The sequence below is a fragment of the Chiloscyllium plagiosum genome, unplaced genomic scaffold (assembly GCF_004010195.1).
Source record: "Chiloscyllium plagiosum isolate BGI_BamShark_2017 unplaced genomic scaffold, ASM401019v2 scaf_5858, whole genome shotgun sequence".
Classification (NCBI taxonomy): Eukaryota; Metazoa; Chordata; class Chondrichthyes; order Orectolobiformes; family Hemiscylliidae; genus Chiloscyllium; species Chiloscyllium plagiosum.
The window spans coordinates 13578-32869 of NW_025213409.1; the positions used below are offsets into that span (position 1 = coordinate 13578).

The following is a 19292-nucleotide window of genomic DNA, read 5'->3' on the forward strand; positions in this document are numbered from 1 at the left end:
TGTGTGTGTGTGAGGGTGTGTGTGTGGGTGTGTGTGTGTGTGGGTGTGTGTGTGTGTGTGTGAGTGTGTGTGTGTGTGTACCCAAGGTCCCGGTTGAGGCCATTCCCATGGGTACTGAACTTAGCTATCAGCCTCTGCAATCTTGTGTATCCTGCCTTGGAAGATGGGCACCTGAAGATCAGAGGCCGAGTGGCCCTGATCGCTGAAGTGTTCCCTGACTGGGAGTGCAGAAGGATGCCCTCATAAGAACAGGGTACGACGCTAAATTCATCTGACATATCACAGTGAGAAACTGTAATGACCTCCTCAGGAGACTGACACAGGATGCAACCAATAGGGTACCCTTCATTGTCCAGCACTTCCCAGGAGCAGAGAAACTCCGCCATGTTCTTCGCGGCCTGCAACACATTGTGATGTGGGTGAGCACCTCAACAAGACCTTCCCCACACTTTAACTTCTCACCTTTAAACAACCACCAAACCTGAAACAGACCAATGTTCGCAACAAACTCTCCAGCCTTCAGGACAGCATCAATCACACCACCATATACTCCTGTCATGGCAACCACCGCAACACGTGTCAGAGTGTTGACATGGATACCACCATTACACATGAGGATAACACCCACCATGTATGCGGCAGGTACTCATGTGACTTGGCCAATGTTGTCTATCTCACAAGCTGCAGGCAAGGATGCCCTGAGGCCTGGTACATTGGCTAGACCAAGCAGAGGCTACGACAACAGATGAATGGACACCACACAACAATCACCAGGCAGGGGTATTCCCTCCCAGTCAGGGAACACTGCAGTGCTCCGGGACATTCAGCCTCGGATCTTCGGATGATCATCCTCTAAGGCAGACTTCAGGATTCGTGACAATGCAGAGTTACCGAGCAGAGGCTGACAGCCACGTTTGGTACTCATGGGGATGGCCTCAACTGGGACCTTGGGTACACTATACACACACCCACACACACCCACGCACACCCACACACACACACACACACACACACACACCCACACACACACACACACATACCCACACACACACCACACACCCACACACACACCCACACACACACTCATACACCTACACACATACACCCACACACACACACCCACACACACACCCACACACACACTCATACACCTACACACATACACCCACACACACACACCCACACACACACCCACACACACACTCATACACCTACACACATACACCCACACACACACACCCACACACACACCCACACACACACTCATACACCTACACACATACACCCACACACACACACCCACACACACACCCACACACACACTCATACACCTACACACATACACCCACACACACACACCCACACACACACCCACACACACACTCATACACCTACACACATACACCCACACACACACACCCACACACACACCCACACACACACTCATACACCTACACACATACACCCACACACACACACCCACACACACACCCACACACACACTCATACACCTACACACATACACCCACACACACACACCCACACACACACCCACACACACACTCATACACCTACACACATACACCCACACACACACACCCACACACACACCCACACACACACTCATACACCTACACACATACACCCACACACACACACCCACACACACACCCACACACACACTCATACACCTACACACATACACCCACACACACACACCCACACACACACCCACACACACACTCATACACCTACACACATACACCCACACACACACACCCACACACACACCCACACACACACTCATACACCTACACACATACACCCACACACACACACCCACACACACACCCACACACACACTCATACACCTACACACATACACCCACACACACACACCCACACACACACCCACACACACACTCATACACCTACACACATACACCCACACACACACACCCACACACACACCCACACACACACTCATACACCTACACACATACACCCACACACACACACCCACACACACACCCACACACACACTCATACACCTACACACATACACCCACACACACACACCCACACACACACCCACACACACACTCATACACCTACACACATACACCCACACACACACACCCACACACACACCCACACACACACTCATACACCTACACACATACACCCACACACACACACCCACACACACACCCACACACACACTCATACACCTACACACATACACCCACACACACACACCCACACACACACCCACACACACACTCATACACCTACACACATACACCCACACACACACACCCACACACACACCCACACACACACTCATACACCTACACACATACACCCACACACACACACCCACACACACACCCACACACACACTCATACACCTACACACATACACCCACACACACACACCCACACACACACCCACACACACACTCATACACCTACACACATACACCCACACACACACACCCACACACACACCCACACACACACTCATACACCTACACACATACACCCACACACACACACCCACACACACACCCACACACACACTCATACACCTACACACATACACCCACACACACACACCCACACACACACCCACACACACACTCATACACCTACACACATACACCCACACACACACACCCACACACACACCCACACACACACTCATACACCTACACACATACACCCACACACACACACCCACACACACACCCACACACACACTCATACACCTACACACATACACCCACACACACACACCCACACACACACCCACACACACACTCATACACCTACACACATACACCCACACACACACACCCACACACACACCCACACACACACTCATACACCTACACACATACACCCACACACACACACCCACACACACACCCACACACACACTCATACACCTACACACATACACCCACACACACACACCCACACACACACCCACACACACACTCATACACCTACACACATACACCCACACACACACACCCACACACACACCCACACACACACTCATACACCTACACACATACACCCACACACACACACCCACACACACACCCACACACACACTCATACACCTACACACATACACCCACACACACACACCCACACACACACCCACACACACACTCATACACCTACACACATACACCCACACACACACACCCACACACACACCCACACACACACTCATACACCTACACACATACACCCACACACACACACCCACACACACACCCACACACACACTCATACACCTACACACATACACCCACACACACACACCCACACACACACCCACACACACACTCATACACCTACACACATACACCCACACACACACACCCACACACACACCCACACACACACTCATACACCTACACACATACACCCACACACACACACCCACACACACACCCACACACACACTCATACACCTACACACATACACCCACACACACACACCCACACACACACCCACACACACACTCATACACCTACACACATACACCCACACACACACACCCACACACACACCCACACACACACTCATACACCTACACACATACACCCACACACACACACCCACACACACACCCACACACACACTCATACACCTACACACATACACCCACACACACACACCCACACACACACCCACACACACACTCATACACCTACACACATACACCCACACACACACACCCACACACACACCCACACACACACTCATACACCTACACACATACACCCACACACACACACCCACACACACACCCACACACACACTCATACACCTACACACATACACCCACACACACACACCCACACACACACCCACACACACACTCATACACCTACACACATACACCCACACACACACACCCACACACACACCCACACACACACTCATACACCTACACACATACACCCACACACACACACCCACACACACACCCACACACACACTCATACACCTACACACATACACCCACACACACACACCCACACACACACCCACACACACACTCATACACCTACACACATACACCCACACACACACACCCACACACACACCCACACACACACTCATACACCTACACACATACACCCACACACACACACAGCCACACACACACACACCCATACACATGCCCACACACACACACACACATACACACACAACCTCTCACAGGCTGATACTCCATCACACTCACGCACACACCTTACCAAGCATATACACACACAAACATATGCTCTGTCACACTCACTCACACTTACAGGCACACACTCACACACTCTCTCTGTCTCTCCCTCACGTGCACACACATGCATACAAGTCTGTGGGTGAATTTGCATTTGCACAACGGTATTTGCAGATACATGTGTTTTTGCCCAAAAAGCACACAATCTGCAGACAGTCAATGCGGACAGTCAGTCCATACACCATTTTATAAATTCCTACTTTGGAAATAGAACCAGTCTGACTCAAGATTGGAATACAGACAGACTCTAACCTCACACTTTTAATGCATTGTCTGAGCTGAGATGTCATCTTTTGTTATAAAACCTTAAGTTATCTCAAGAATGTGACTTAAAAGAAGTTCTGGGATTTAATATGTATATTAATGAACCGAAACCTGCAACCCATTCGAAAAGATGAAAGATTTAACAGCAATCCAGGTTTGTTGGATATATCATTTCAGTTGCATGACACTGTAATCTTTTGCGATAAATTCTGTGTCTTATAATCTTCTTCCAAAGTTACCCGATGAAGGAGCAGTGCTCCGAAAGCTAGCGCTTCCAAATAAACCTGTTGGACTATAACCTGGTATTGTGTGATTTTTATTTTATTCAAGATTTCTAAAGATTTTGTTTAACACATTTTATTTTAAAAAGATGGTCTCAATCCATAGTGCTTTAAAAAAAAGTTAGTCCGCCAATGAGAAATCACTTTGATCATGCAATGAAGATTCATTGTTAACTGAATCTTACCCAATTAATACGAGTGAAAATAAATGTTTGTTGGAGAAATGAGGGAGTGTCTTGCTTTTAAAGCGTAAGGAATGCAACTTCTTCTGAAACACAAGTGCCACCACCCTCTGTTATTTGATGAAAGGCTCTGGCAGTATGATGGTAGCGCCTATATCTCTGAGTAGATAAGGTCCCGGTTCCAATCGCACCTACACCACAGGTGTGCTATAACCGGTTGATTAAAGTCACGACAAGATTTAGCTGTTTCTTGTTTTTGACTCTGTGCTGTTGTAATGGAAATAAAACCCATTATTTTAATTAAGGTCATGTTGTGACTTGCGACAGATCACAGCTGGGGTAGGTTCAATAAAAATGTCAGTCAGTGTCATCAAAATCTCAATTCCTGGGAAGTGAAGGAAAGGACAACAGTGTAAAGGAGAAAATACTCCCACTTTCCAGCTCATTCAATTCTAGTAACTGAACTGTTAAACTTCACTTTCTGTGATTGTTCCAGATTGGAAACAGCCTCTTTACAAAGACACTTGTGGTGCAGTGGTAATGTTGTTACCTCTGAGTCAGGAGGACCAGGTTCAAGGTCTATCTGCTCCAGACACTATGTCATAACATCTCTGTTATAGGTTGATTAGAACATATCCCCAACCCAGATTGGTGGGTTTATCTGTTTCCATCCATGTTGCTGAGAGGTCCTGTAGCTTCCCAAACCAAGTATCTCCAAATCTTTGTTATTTTCCATCTGTCCCATAAATCTGTTGATGGCAGGTCAGAAGTCAGAGGATGAACTGTCTTAAACAGACAGGCAAAGAAGTGAAATAGTTTCTGTTTCCCACACTATAGGAAGGATGTGGATGAACAAGTGATTTACCAGGATGTTGCCAGGATTGGACTGTATTAGCTATAAGGAGTGGCTGGACAAACTTGGATTGTTTTCACAAGAGGCTGAGGGGGCGACCTGACAGAAATTTATAAAATTACAAAATGCATAATGTGGATAGTCAGAGACTTTTTCTCAGGGCGGGTATATCAAATACTAGTGAACTCAGATTGAAGGCGACAGGGTAAAAGTTGAAAGGAGATGTGAAAGGCAGATTTTTTTTATGAGAGGAAAGTAGGTATCTCAGACACGCTGCCAGAGGTGGTGTTAGAAGCAGAGACGATCACAACATTGAAGAGGGATTTAAACAGACACATGAAGAGGCAGAGAACAGAGGGACAAAGACCATGTGCAGGCAGATGGGAATGGTATCAGAGTTGACACAGATACAGTGGGCCGAAGGGCCTGATCCTGTGCTGGACTGTTCCGTGTTTGAGATTCCATCCTGAATGATTGTCTCTCATGTTTTCATATTTTTCTCTAAGAATGTGTCACATTGTGAAAGGAACTTTCTAATGTCGGAGTCACAGATGATGATGGGAATTTCCATTGTGTGCAGTGGGATACAGTAGGTTCCACTGGGCATCTGCTGTTTACCAACTCAGTTAGCTTGCCCAATCCCAGAAGGACAGGGGCAGGAAGTGGATAAAGCTTGAATCAGCTCCGAGGGTTAGTCCCCAGTCCATCCAGGAGGTTTGCTCACAAACATCTATTTACATGAGCAGCATATTCTTTACACAAATGATCAATAGATCCCTTGAAGAACAAAGAGTGTGGTGCTGGAAAAGCACAGCAGGTCAGGCAGCATCCGAGGAGCAGGAAAATCAACGTTTTGGGCAAAAGCCCTTCATCAGGAATGAGGCTGGGAGCCTCAGAAGTGGAGAGATAAATGGGAGGGGGGGGGTGAGGCTGTGGGGAAGGTAGCTGAGAGTGCAATAGGTGGATGGAATGGGGGGTAAAGGTGATAGGTCAGAGAGGAGGGTGGAGTGGATAGGTGGGAAGGGAGGTAGGACAGGTCATGGGGATGGTGCTGAGCTGGAAGTTTAGAACTAGGGTGAGGTGGGGGAAGGGGAAATGAGGAAACTGTTGAAGTCCACATTGATGCCCTGGGGTTGAAGTGTTCCGAGGCGGAAGATGAGGCGTTTTTCCTCCAGGCGTCTGGTGGTGAGGGAGCAGTGGTGAAGGAGGCCCAGGACCTCCATGTCCTCGACAGAGTGGGAGGGAGAGTTGAAATGTTGGGCCACAGTTCAGTTGGGTTGATTGGTGCGGGTGTCCACCCCCATGACCTGTGCTACCTGCTAATCCTCCTTCCCACCTATCTGCTCCACCCTCTTCTCCGACCTATCACCTTTACCCCACCTCCATCCCCTCGACAGAGTGGGAGGGAGAGTTGAAATGTTGGGCCACAGTTCAGTTGGGTTGATTGGTGCGGGTGTCCACCCCCATGACCTGTGCTACCTGCTAATCCTCCTTCCCACCTATCTGCTCCACCCTCTTCTCCGACCTATCACCTTTACCCCCACCTCCATCCACCTTTCGCACTCTCAGCTCCCCTTCCCCCTCCCATTCATCTCTCCACCCTGGAGGCTCCCTGCCTTCATTCCTGATGAAGGGCTTTTGCCCGAAACGTCGATTCTCCTGCTCCTCGGATGCTGCCTGACCTGCTGTGCTTTTCCAGCACCACTCTCTCGACTCTGATCTCCAGCAGTCCTCACTTTTGCCCTTGAAGAACAATGTGTCTTATAAGCAGGAATCACATATATGTGAGCAAATACGATAGACACAGAAATACGGTATCACAAGATAAATACCATTAATGATTACTTTGGGGTTTGTTAGAATAAGTCTCTAATGATTAAATAAAACATTTCTTCCTATCATATAAGATAGCTTTACTATGGGATAATTGTTTTCAAGTGTTTCCGTCACTCTATGAGAATTCAGTGTAAATACAGCCCCACATAATTTGATGCGTCCACTCCAGCCTAACCCCTTCATTTACACCGAATAAAGGAATAGTGTACAGCCAATAATCTTTGTGGCATTCACCTAGGGAGCTTGGAAACTTTTATAGATTGCTAGCAGGACCGGTTTTCTGTTTGTATCTCTCCATGTTAACATGGTTCCCTTGACGGTTCCATGATTTTACACACACACTGGGAGCTGCCTGCCGGTCTGTTCACGCCAAGTCAATTTATCATGGAATCCTTCCAGTGTAAGCAGGCCATTCAGCCCATTGAGTTCACACCAACACTCCAAAGAGCATCCCATCCAGATCCAGGTCCCAAAACATTCAGCATGGCTAATCCCCTAGCCTGCACATCGCCAATCCACCGAAACATCTTTGTGACTGTGGGAAGAAACCCACACAGAAACAGGGAGAATGTGCAAACTGCACACAGACAGTTGCCTGAGGCTGGAATCGAACCCAGCTCCCCAGCAATGTAAGGCAGCAGCAATAACCACTGAGCCGCAGCGCTGCCAGCTCACTTAACCTCAGCCTGGATTGTGCTGTCATTAATCACCGTATTCCTGAAGTGGCCAGAGGAATATTGTGCAGTGCTCCAGCCCCTGATTGCTGAATGTGAGCTCGTAGAGTTATCAGGTGGAGAGGGTAATGGCAGGGAACACGTGACATCAACTGGGGTCCAAATAAAGTAAGTGTCAAAGCTCACATGGAAATGGCTGCTACAGATTAAACTGGGACCAGAATTTCTTCCCAAGTGTCAGAGATGGTATTGAGAAAGAGTGTACATCTTTTAAAGGCAATGCCAGTTGAAGATCAGGAGATGATCAAAATGGCCGCGGGCATGGACCTTGGTTTCCATTTCTCATGTGATCAAGCCCATGATCCCATTCTGTTCGCAAAGCAAGCAGGATTCATCCTCAAAGTTATGTGCATGTTGTCTGATGTCAAACCAATATGTTGTGAACCAGAGAATTATCCCCATCAGGTGACAGTAAAATGATGTATTATTTAAATGATTTTATGCTAATTGTTCCACTATCCAGGTCTTATTGCACCAGACATTTTCCCATTCTTTTGCCATTCAGACACTAACCCTCCTTTCCTTGCTCCCAAAGTGTATAACCTTATATTTATTCACATTAAACTGCATCTGCCGTGCACTTTACCGTGCACTAAGTGTGTCTGAATCACACAGGAGTATCTCTGTAAGTTCCTCAGCCACCCACCCGGCTTTCTGCCATTGAGAAAGATGCAGAGAGGGGTGCAGTGCCCAATCCAATGGCGTTGGGAGATTTGTTTGCAGTAACCCCTCCCCCAATCCATGACCCACGCAATTTAAAAAGTTTCACCTGCTGCACCTAGCTGTTCCTTCATCCCGTTAGCTGTAAGGTTTCCTGAAACCTGATTGGTTAGCAATAAACTTAAAACAACTGCCAAAATATAGCCACAGAACACCATCCTGACAGACCCATTGCTGCAAAGCGGTTTACCCTGACACCTGTTACAAAAGGGAAGTAGGTGTGGAGTGTGTTGTAGTTGAAGTTAAATATTGCAGCTTAATTCTTCAGATTCTCCTCTGCCTGTTCTGGATATGGATTAAATAAATCTCCAATTTTGGTGATAAAAAGGGAGGAAGGACATTCTGATGGATACATTAAACCTTTATGCCTCAGCTCTCTATCAATGCTATTGATAGAGCGCTCGCAAATGCGACACTTCCTCCTTTATGAAACTAAACATAATCCATATGGTGCAATCACTGAGGAAATCATTTTTACTGGGACAGACACACATATATACTGACATCACCCTGACTGTCTAAACATGGGCTTGGAGACACCCCCACACCATTCTTATTGATTAATATTAATCAGAAATATATTGAGGTACTGCTCTGAGTAATTCGGCAAACAGTTCCAAATGTATGGCAGGTGCATTCAGAATGTTCACTCTCATCTGACACTGGTTACACTTTAATCCCATTCAAATTGTTTATTTTAAAATGTGATTCCATTAAATGACTGTGCCACATGATCAGGTCGGTGTCACTTTTATTCACATTAATCAAAGGCTTTTCTTGAACCATTCTGTGGTTTCACAATAACCATTGTCAGTCGCTGCTTAAATGATAACAGATATCTTTTTAAATTGACCTCTTTATTCGAGGAGGGGCTGTGGTTCCTCTCCAGACAGGTTAATTTTCAAAGCGATGGGACAGCACTATATGCAATTCATCCGGAGAAAATCAATGTTTGATTCAGAGAGAAAGCCTCTAAAAGTAGAAACAATCTGAGTGATAGCATCTGCACAAAAGCAATAGATTTGGATAATAACAATCCAATAAAGACTAAAGCTTAACTGTTGCATAATTCAATTTCAAGACTGCTTCGGTAGTGAACAAATTCTTAAATGCTTTGACATAATGTATGAGGCACATCACTTTCAGGAGAACATATTCCCATCTCTTGGTTTATTGACGTTTTTGTTTTAAAGTGTCAGTTCTAATCTGTCACTCAAACATCCTTACTGCTTACTGGAAAAGCCTACTATGATTGTTCATAGTGTGCATTTAATCCAGTCATTGAGGTCTACAGCACAGAGGAAGATCCTTCAGAACATGGTGCTTGCACCGGTCTGAAACAACACCTAACTCCACTCGGGTGTTCTACACATACAGCACACAAATGTCAATAATGAAGGATTTACCTCAGGATTCAGGTATATTATTAGCAACATAAGCAGATTGTTACTTTATCCATTTCTGTGCCTTTTCCTCATTGTGAACTTATTTATTTAAAATCAGTGAAATCTTTTCTGAAGTACCAAAGTTGATGGTGGAATGCCACACTCAGGAACAATCAGGATGGTCCCCAGTATCCAGGAACAACCAAATGATAGTGGGAGGCGAGTGGGGACTGACAATCAGAAAGGAGGGGAGACTCGGGGGGGCAAAGTCAGGGTGCAGGGTGCAGTCAATGATGAGGGGTCACGTGACATCATTAGGGGCTCATGGCATGACATTAGGAGTTGGTTAGCTTAACTAGCTGGATGGTTGGTTTGCAATGCAGAATGATGCCCATAACCTGGGTTCAACTCATGCACCATTGGGGTTACAATGAAGGGCTTTCCTTCTCAACCTCTCCCCTTGCCTGAGTCATGGAGACCCTCAAAGCACCACCAGCTCTCTCTAATGAGGGAGCAGCCCATGGTTCTCTGGGACAATGATGTCTTTACATGACATCAGAACCTCCAGCAGCAATGTTCCAACAAATTCTGAAAGAACAGGATTATAAATTAATTTTAAAATATGTTGACAAAAATTTGTGTTTAGGAGCAATCTTTGGAACTGTTTTAGGGTCTTATTTGAGGTGACTACAAGAATATGGGCCTTTATTTCATTTGTTGAGTTTACCTTCTGAAGTTAAATACAGAGACACAGGTAGACAGAACATAGAACATAGAACAATACAGCGCAGAACAGGCCCTTCGGCCCTCAATGTTGTGCTGACCTGTGAACTATTCTCAGCTCGTCCCCCTACACTATCCCATCATCATCCATGTGCTTATCTAAGGATTGTTTAAATCTCCCTAATGTGGCTGAGTTAACTACATTGGCAGGTAGTGCATTCCACACCCTTACCACTCTCTGCGTAAAGAATCTGCCTCTGACATCTGTCTTAAATCTATCACCCCATAATTTGTAGTTACGCCCCCTCGTACACACTGACGTCATCATCCTAGGAAGAGGACTTTCACCGTCTACCCTATCTAATCCTCTGATCATCTTGTATGTCTCTATCAAATCCCCCCTTTCTGATCATCTTGTATGTCTCTATCAAATCCCCCCTTAGTCTCCTTCTTTCCAATGAGAACAGACCCAAGTGTCTCAGCCTTTCCTCATAAGACCTTCCCTCCAGACCAGGCAACATCCTGGTAAATCTCCTCTGCACCTTTTCCAATGCTTCCACATCCTTCCTGTAATGGGGCGACCAGAACTGTACACAATATTCCAAGTGTGGCCGCACCAGCGTTTTGTATAGTTGCAGCATGATATTGCGGCTCCAGAACTCAATCCCTTTATCAATGAAACCTAACCCACCGTATGCCTTCTTAACAGCACTATCCACCTGGGTAGTAACTTTCAGGGATCTATGTACATGGATTCCAAGATCCCTCTACACATCCACACTACCAAGAATCTTTCCATTGACCCAGTACTCTGCCTTCCTGTTATTCTTCCCAAAGTGCATCACCTCACATTTAGCTGCATTGAACTCCATTTGCCACCTCTCAGCCCAATTCTGAACTGGTGCGGCCGCATCTGGAATATTGTGTGCAGTTTTGGTCGCCATACTATTGGAAGGATGTGGAGGCACTGGAACGGGTGCAGAGGAGGTTTACCAGGATGTTGCCTGGTATGGAAGGAAGATCGTATGAGGAAAGACTGAGACACTTGGGGCTGTTTTCATTAGAGAAAAGAAGGTTTAGGGGTGACTTGATTGAGGTGTACAAGATGATTAGGGGGTTAGATAGGGTTGACAGTGTGAACCTTTTCCCGCGTATGGAGTCGGGTATTACAAGAGGGCATAGCTATAAATTAAGGTGGGGGGGGTAGATATAGGACTGAAGTTGGGGTAGGTTCTTCACTCAGCGAGTCGTACGTTCATGGAATGCCCTGCCAGTAGCAGTGGTGGACTCTCCCTCTTTATGGGCATTTAAGCGGGCATTGGATAGGTATATGGAGGATAGTGGGTTAGTATAGATTAGGTGGGCTTGGATCGGCGCAACATCGAGGGCCAAAGGGCCTGTACTGCGCTGTATTCTTCTATGTTCTATCTTCTAACTCAATCCCTTTATCAATGAAACCTAACACACCGTATGCCTTCTTAACAGCACTATCCATCTGGGTAGTAACTTTCAGGGATCTATGTACATGGATTCCAAGATCCCTCTACACATCCACACTACCAAGAATCTTTCCATTGACTCAGTACTCTGCCTTCCTGTTATTCTTCCCAAAGTGTATCACCTCACATTTAGCTGCATTGAACTCCATTTGCCACCTCTCAGCCCAATTCTGCAGTTTATCCAAGTCCCCCTGCAACCTGTAACATTCTTCCAAACTGTCCACTACTCCACCGATCTTAGTGTCATCTTCAAATTTACTAACCCATCCACCTATGCCTGCGCCTAAGTCATTTATAAAAATGATAAACAGCAGTGGTCCCAAAACAGATCCTTGTGGCACACCACTCGTAACCAGACTGTAGGCTGAATATTTTCCATCAACCATCACTCGCTGCCTTCTTTGAGAAAGCCAGTTTCTAATCCATCCCCAATTCCATGCCTCTGTATTTTCTCCGACAGCCTACCATGTGGAACCTTATCAAAGGCTTTACTGAAGCCCATGCATACCACATCAACTGTCCTACCCTCATCTACATGCTTGGTCACCTTCTCAAAAAACTCAATCAGGTTTGTGTGACACGACCTGCCCTTGACGAGACCATGTTGACTATCTGAAATCAAGTTGTTGCTTGCTGGATGATTGTAAATCCTATCTCTTATAATCCTTTCCAAAACTTTTCCTACAACAGATGTAAGGCTCACTGGTCTGTAATTACCTGTGTCATCTCTACTGCCCTTCTTGAACAAGGGCACAACAGCCAAAGGCTCCTCCATCTCCTCCCGAGCTTCCCAGAGAATTTTCGGATAAATCCCATCCGGCCCAGGGGACTCATCTACTTTCACACATTCTCGAATTGATAACACCTCCTCCTACTAACCTCAATCCTTTCTAGTCTAATATCCCGTATCTCAGTCTTCTCCTCTACAACATTCTCCTTTTCCTGAGTGAAAACAGATGAGAAATATTTGTTTAGCCCCCCTCCGATCTCCACACTCAACTTCCTACTTCTGTCTTTGACTGGCCCTATTCCTACCCTAGTCATTATTTTATTCCTCACATACCTATTGAAAGCTTTAGGGTGCTCCTTTATTCTATTTGCTAAAGACTGCTCATGTTCCCTCTTTGCTCTTCTTAACTCTCTCTTTACATCCTTCCGAGCTAATCTGCAACCCAACATATTAGAGTTATAGCATTTCCAGTCAATGTTGGGGAAGTTAAAGTCCCCCATAATGATCACCCTGTTCCTTTCATTCCTGCCCAGAATCATTTTGCTAATCCTCTCCCCCACCTCCCTGGAACTCTCTGGAGGCCTATAAAAAACTCTAAGCAGTGTGACCTCTCCTCTCCTGTTTCTAACCTCAGCCCATGCTACCTCAGTAGATGAGTCCCTATGAAAAGTTCTCAGCCACTGTTATACTGTCCTTGACTAACAAAACCACACCTCCCCCTCTTTTAACGCCTTGCCTGAGCTTAATGAAAGACCTAAACCCTGGAACCTGCAACATCCATTCCTCACCTTGCTCTATCCATGTCTCCGAAATGGCCACAACATCGAAGTCCCAGGTACCTATCCATGTGCAAGCTCATCTACCTTATTTCGGATACTTCTGGTGTTGAAGTGGACACACCTCAAACCAGCTTGCTATCTGTTGTTTAAAATATGGACAAACCCTGTCAGCTGTAAATCATGGGACTTATAACTGAAACGGTCACAGCTCTAGTGTGCACCTGAATCAGGTGGTTAATCTCTTCACAATACTGCAGCGCCAGCTTGCTCAAATACCTCCAAACCAGGCACTGCCCTCAGGCACTGCCCTCCAACCCAGGCACTGCCCTCCAACCCAGGCACTGCCCTCTAACCCAGGCACTGCCCTCCAACCCAGGCACTGCCCTCACAGGCACTGTTACACTCCTAAAGATTGGCCTCCCAGCTCTGTGCTCACCCCAGCTCTCAGGAGTAGCATCGGAAAGCAGACTCCAGACACTTTTCGAATGTGACGTGAAAAACCTAACATCCACAAACAGCCGCCCAAAACCATTTCTTACTGGGCAAAAAAAACAGGGGATACACTTTTGTTGAACGACCACATTACAAGATGGCAAACATAAATCACAGCAGATACTGCAAATCTGAAATAAAATTGAAAGGTGCTGGGAAAACCCAGCAGGTGGGATTGTCTCCCTGAGGAACATGGAATTCAATGGTTCTGGGGATGGACCTATTCACTGCTTAGAAAACAGGTGACAACTCCATTGCAGCCATCTTTGAGTTGTCAGACAGGATTAATTCCCAATTAAGTACTTTCCTGCCCACCATCCGGCTTCCTGGCTCCCCTGACAGGAATGAGCCCACTCCAACACATTATGGCAATAAAGCCTGGTGCAGAAAGGACATCTCCTCAACAAACCCTCTGCCCCAGGATCTGTTGGCCTATCAGCGCCACCAAGAGCTCTGGCCACTGCTGTAACTGCAATGGATTGGCCGGTGACACGGGAGAGAATGATTAGTTAAAATCCCTCCGTTCCTGCAGCGGGTCCCTTTGGACAGGCGTTGAGAGCTGGTGAGGAGCTGCCCCCTCGATGGTGTCCCAGGCCCACAAGCCAGGCTCTCCATGTCCATGGGCTCAGATGCAGTGGTGCTTTATTGCCACCCATAGGTATCAAGGGGCGGGGGGAGTTGGGGGGGTGGGTCAGCAATGCCAAGGGATTTCCAGCCTGCCATGACCTGCCTCACTGCCACTGAACCCACCTCCAGAGGAGGGTATAAAAATGATCAGTGTTGGGGAAAGTTAGAAATAAAATACATGCTGAGCAAGGCCATTGGGAAATGAACAAAAGGAGTCTGTCATAGGTTGAAGACAGGAGAGATTAAATAACCAGAAAGGTTGTGGGTAGAGCCAAAGGGAGGGTAGTGTTTGATTTCCATCCTTCCCTGTTTAATCAAATAGAAATTAAAAGCGTAAAGAAGGTATCTTATTTCTAACCTTCACCAAGTCTGAGGGAAACATAAACTTTGTTTCTCACTTGACAGACCCACTGATTATTTCAAGTATTTTGGGTTTGTTTTGATGATCAGGATGACAGCGATGTTTCATGCTGTCTGTACATAGCCATCTCGATGATATAAAGCAGGTTCATATCCAATGGGTCAGCTACTTCCGCTGTCAACAGACAACTCCACAATCACCTCAGGGTGACTCTTACACAACAGTAAATTCAAATGAAGAACAAGGTTGGAAAAGCAAATCCCAGAGCAAATGCTGTTCCTTCCTAAGGAATTTACAATTTGAAGTCAGGGACCAACTCCCAATCTGCTGTTTCTAAAGTTACTTGGGTTTGGGACATGCAACCACTTTGAGTATGAAATAGCTTATCAACACAGTTTCTGAGGTGTCTTTAGACTGGACGCATGGGTGTCACTGACTGGACAGCAATTACTGCCTGTCCTGTAACAATTGGGCGGCACGGTGGCACAGTGGTTAGCACTGTTGCCTCACAGCGCCAGAGACCCGGGTTCAATTCCCGGGTCAATTCCCGACTGTGTGGAGTTTGCACATTCTCCCCGTGTCTGTGTGGGTTTCCTCCAGGTGCTCCGGTTTCCTCCCACAGTCCAAAAGTGTGCAGATCAGGGTGAATTGGCCATGCTAAATTGCCCCATAGTGTTAGGTGTAGGGGAATGGGTCTGGGCGGGTCGGTATGGACTTGTTGGGCCGAAGGGCCTGTTTCCACACTGTAAGTCATCTAAAAATTGATTGCACTTTAAATAGGAATATTACAATACAAATATATAACACAAACAGAAATGGGAGTTTCTTTCCTCAGAGATCGTAATGGGATGAATTTCCACTGTGATGACTCGATGCCAATGTGGTACACCATATAATATTCCAGGGAGGGACATACAGAATGAATCCCAGTGAGCAGAACTTACTCAGTACAAAACACAGTCTAAACCAAAACCCAAAGATGTGCAGCTTAGGTGAATTGACCATATTAAATTGCCCGAACTGTTCAGGGATGTGTAGGTTAGGTGCATTAGTCAGGGGTAAATATAAAGTAACAGGGAATGGGTTTGGGTGGGATACTCTTCGGAGGGTAGACGTGGACTTGCTGGGCCGAAGGGCCTGTTTCTATACTGTAGGGAATCTATGATTCTATGATTCTATAACTCCATAGCACATGAGCTTCATTGACTGCTTTGGCTATTTCGTTCCACCTAATTTTCCCCAGGTTACAAATCAGACTGGGTTCAACTTCACTCCTCATGTATAATCAATGGCCCAGAGAAAAAGTTAGCAGCAAATTATTTCCAAATTCCGTCTGGTACAGCTCTTAGTTAATCATAAACGAGTCCACATGAGCAGTCTCTGCCCTGCTCGAGAGAAATACCTTGCATCCATCTGGCATCTCTACAAAGTCACACATTCAATAGCACGTACAGCCCAGTACGAGATCACAAACAGACACTGCCTGAATAAAGCTTATTGTTCACATTGTTCACCGTTGTATAGCCATCATTGTATTTACTGCAGGTATTTCAATTGAAAAGTAAATTAATTTTAATGAGTAGCTTTGTAGCATTTCTGAAGCTTGAGAACATTAATTGAGCATGTTCCACGGTCCGCCTTTGTTTTGTATTGCTGTGTGTGTCAAAACATGATTTAATTTACACTCACATGCTCCCAAACAAATCTCAGAACCTGGATTGTGAGTGTACTCTCTGTGTATGTAAAGTTAATGTATGGCTCAGAATATTTCCATTATAGCCATAAAAATAAATGAAACGTCTCCATTAAATAAGCTTTTTACAGCGAGAAAATTCCTGAAGGAATGATTTGAATAATAACACACTTGTTTCACTTTGTTTAGTTTCGACAAAACCCAGACCTCACAGCGATGAATATGGGAGGAAGATCCCACCTCCCAAACCCAGGCGTGACCCGAACACACAGCTCAGCACCTCCTTCGATGAAACCTACAGCATGAAGCAAGGCAGCAGGAAGACAACAGCTGGTGGGAGCAAAGAACCTGTCAGCTCATGTCAGGGCAGTGAGGAAGAGGAGCCTGTCTACATCGAAATGGTTGGGAATATATTACGGGATGTTAAAAGGGACGATGATGATCAAAGCGAAGCAGTTTATGAAGAAATGAAATATCCAATGTTTGATGAGGTGGCCCAAGGCCTCAAGTGGATCAGTGCAGCCAATGCTGATCCTCATTCTCAGTGTGCCACTCCTACTGTGCCTGACCTGGAAATTACAAAGTCTTCAGTGCCATCGACTCCAAAGGGCTTGTTTTGTGAGATTCCACCTCCATTTCCAAACCTGCTTCCTCATCGCCCCCCTCTCCTGGTGTTTCCTCCTGCTCCCACACAGTGCTCCCCAGCCTCTGACGAGTCCCCTTTGACCCCACTCGAAGTTACAAAACTGCCAGTACTGGAAACAAGTATATCCTACATCAAGCAGGCCGGTGCCTCACCTTCGTCCCTGCCAGCTCAGACAGCTGGATACCAGAAAGTTGAGAAAGACCTGCCCCCTCCCCATGGAATAAGTGCAAGTGTCAGGCCCTCCTCTCCACCCCTCCCATCAACACTTTACAGGACACCGTCACCTCATAGTCTTCAAGGTCACTTTAGCCACTCCCTATCCCCATCTCCAGTCACCATGGGGCGCTCCATGACTCCTTTGGGTCTCAAAAGACCCCCACCCTATGAGTCCATCCATCCAACACCAAGATGTTCCTCCGCAGTGCCTCAGTCTACATCGAAAGCCCCGATACAGGAAGGAGGCAAAACGGGAAACTCTTCAACATCTCACACTGGGGCCCGATCTAGAACGCCGACCAGCCCCCTGGAAGAGCTCAGTTGTCTCTTTACCTCAGGAAGGAGTCTGCTGAGGAAATCCGCCAGTGGCAGGAAATCCAAGGAACTCATGGAAAGTAAGTGATCACTCAGTCCTATAATTCATGGAGAAACAGCTCGGGTAATCATCCTCAGTTCCATGGATGGAAGCATTGGGGTTGGGGGTGGCGGAGTTGCCGTTCACCTTGTCGATGCCCCTCATGGTTTAGTGAGCCTGTGTGATCGCCCCTCAGCCTCCTCTGCTCCAGTGGGGAGGTCCCAGCCTATCCAGCCCTCCATTCCCACCAACATCCTCTGAACCCTCTCCAGCTTTAACAATATCCTTCCTGAACTGGACACAGTACCCCAGTGTGTGCGTGTAGGAGTGTGAGTGAGTGTGTATGTGTGAATGAGTGTGAGTGAGTGTGCGAGGGTGTTTGATCGATTGATTTATTGTCACGTGTACCTAAGTACAGTGAAATGTTTTGTTTGTGAGCAATACAGGCAGGTCATAGTAAGCAAGGACACACAGATCATAGGCTGAGAAAAATTAGACAGAGGCAAACAGATTACATCGCACAGGGCATGCCCTGGGCAAGAATAACATTATCTAAAGTTAGAGAGTCATTCCTGAAGAAGGGCTTATGCCCGAAAC

At 46.5% G+C, this 19292-nt stretch overlaps 1 protein-coding gene across 1 annotated transcript in view; it reads left to right on the top strand.

Moving 5' to 3' along the window:
• LOC122547628 (neuronal tyrosine-phosphorylated phosphoinositide-3-kinase adapter 2-like) overlaps positions 1–18750 on the top strand; it is a gene marked incomplete at its 5' end in the record, with an annotated part of 27043 nt that extends 8293 nt beyond the window's left edge. Inside the window, one exon of the mRNA XM_043686231.1 lies at positions 17668–18750. Within this exon, the coding sequence (XP_043542166.1) occupies positions 17668–18743 (1076 nt within the window). The remainder of the gene's footprint in view (positions 1–17667) is intronic.
• Positions 18751–19292: the final 542 nt, after the last annotated feature.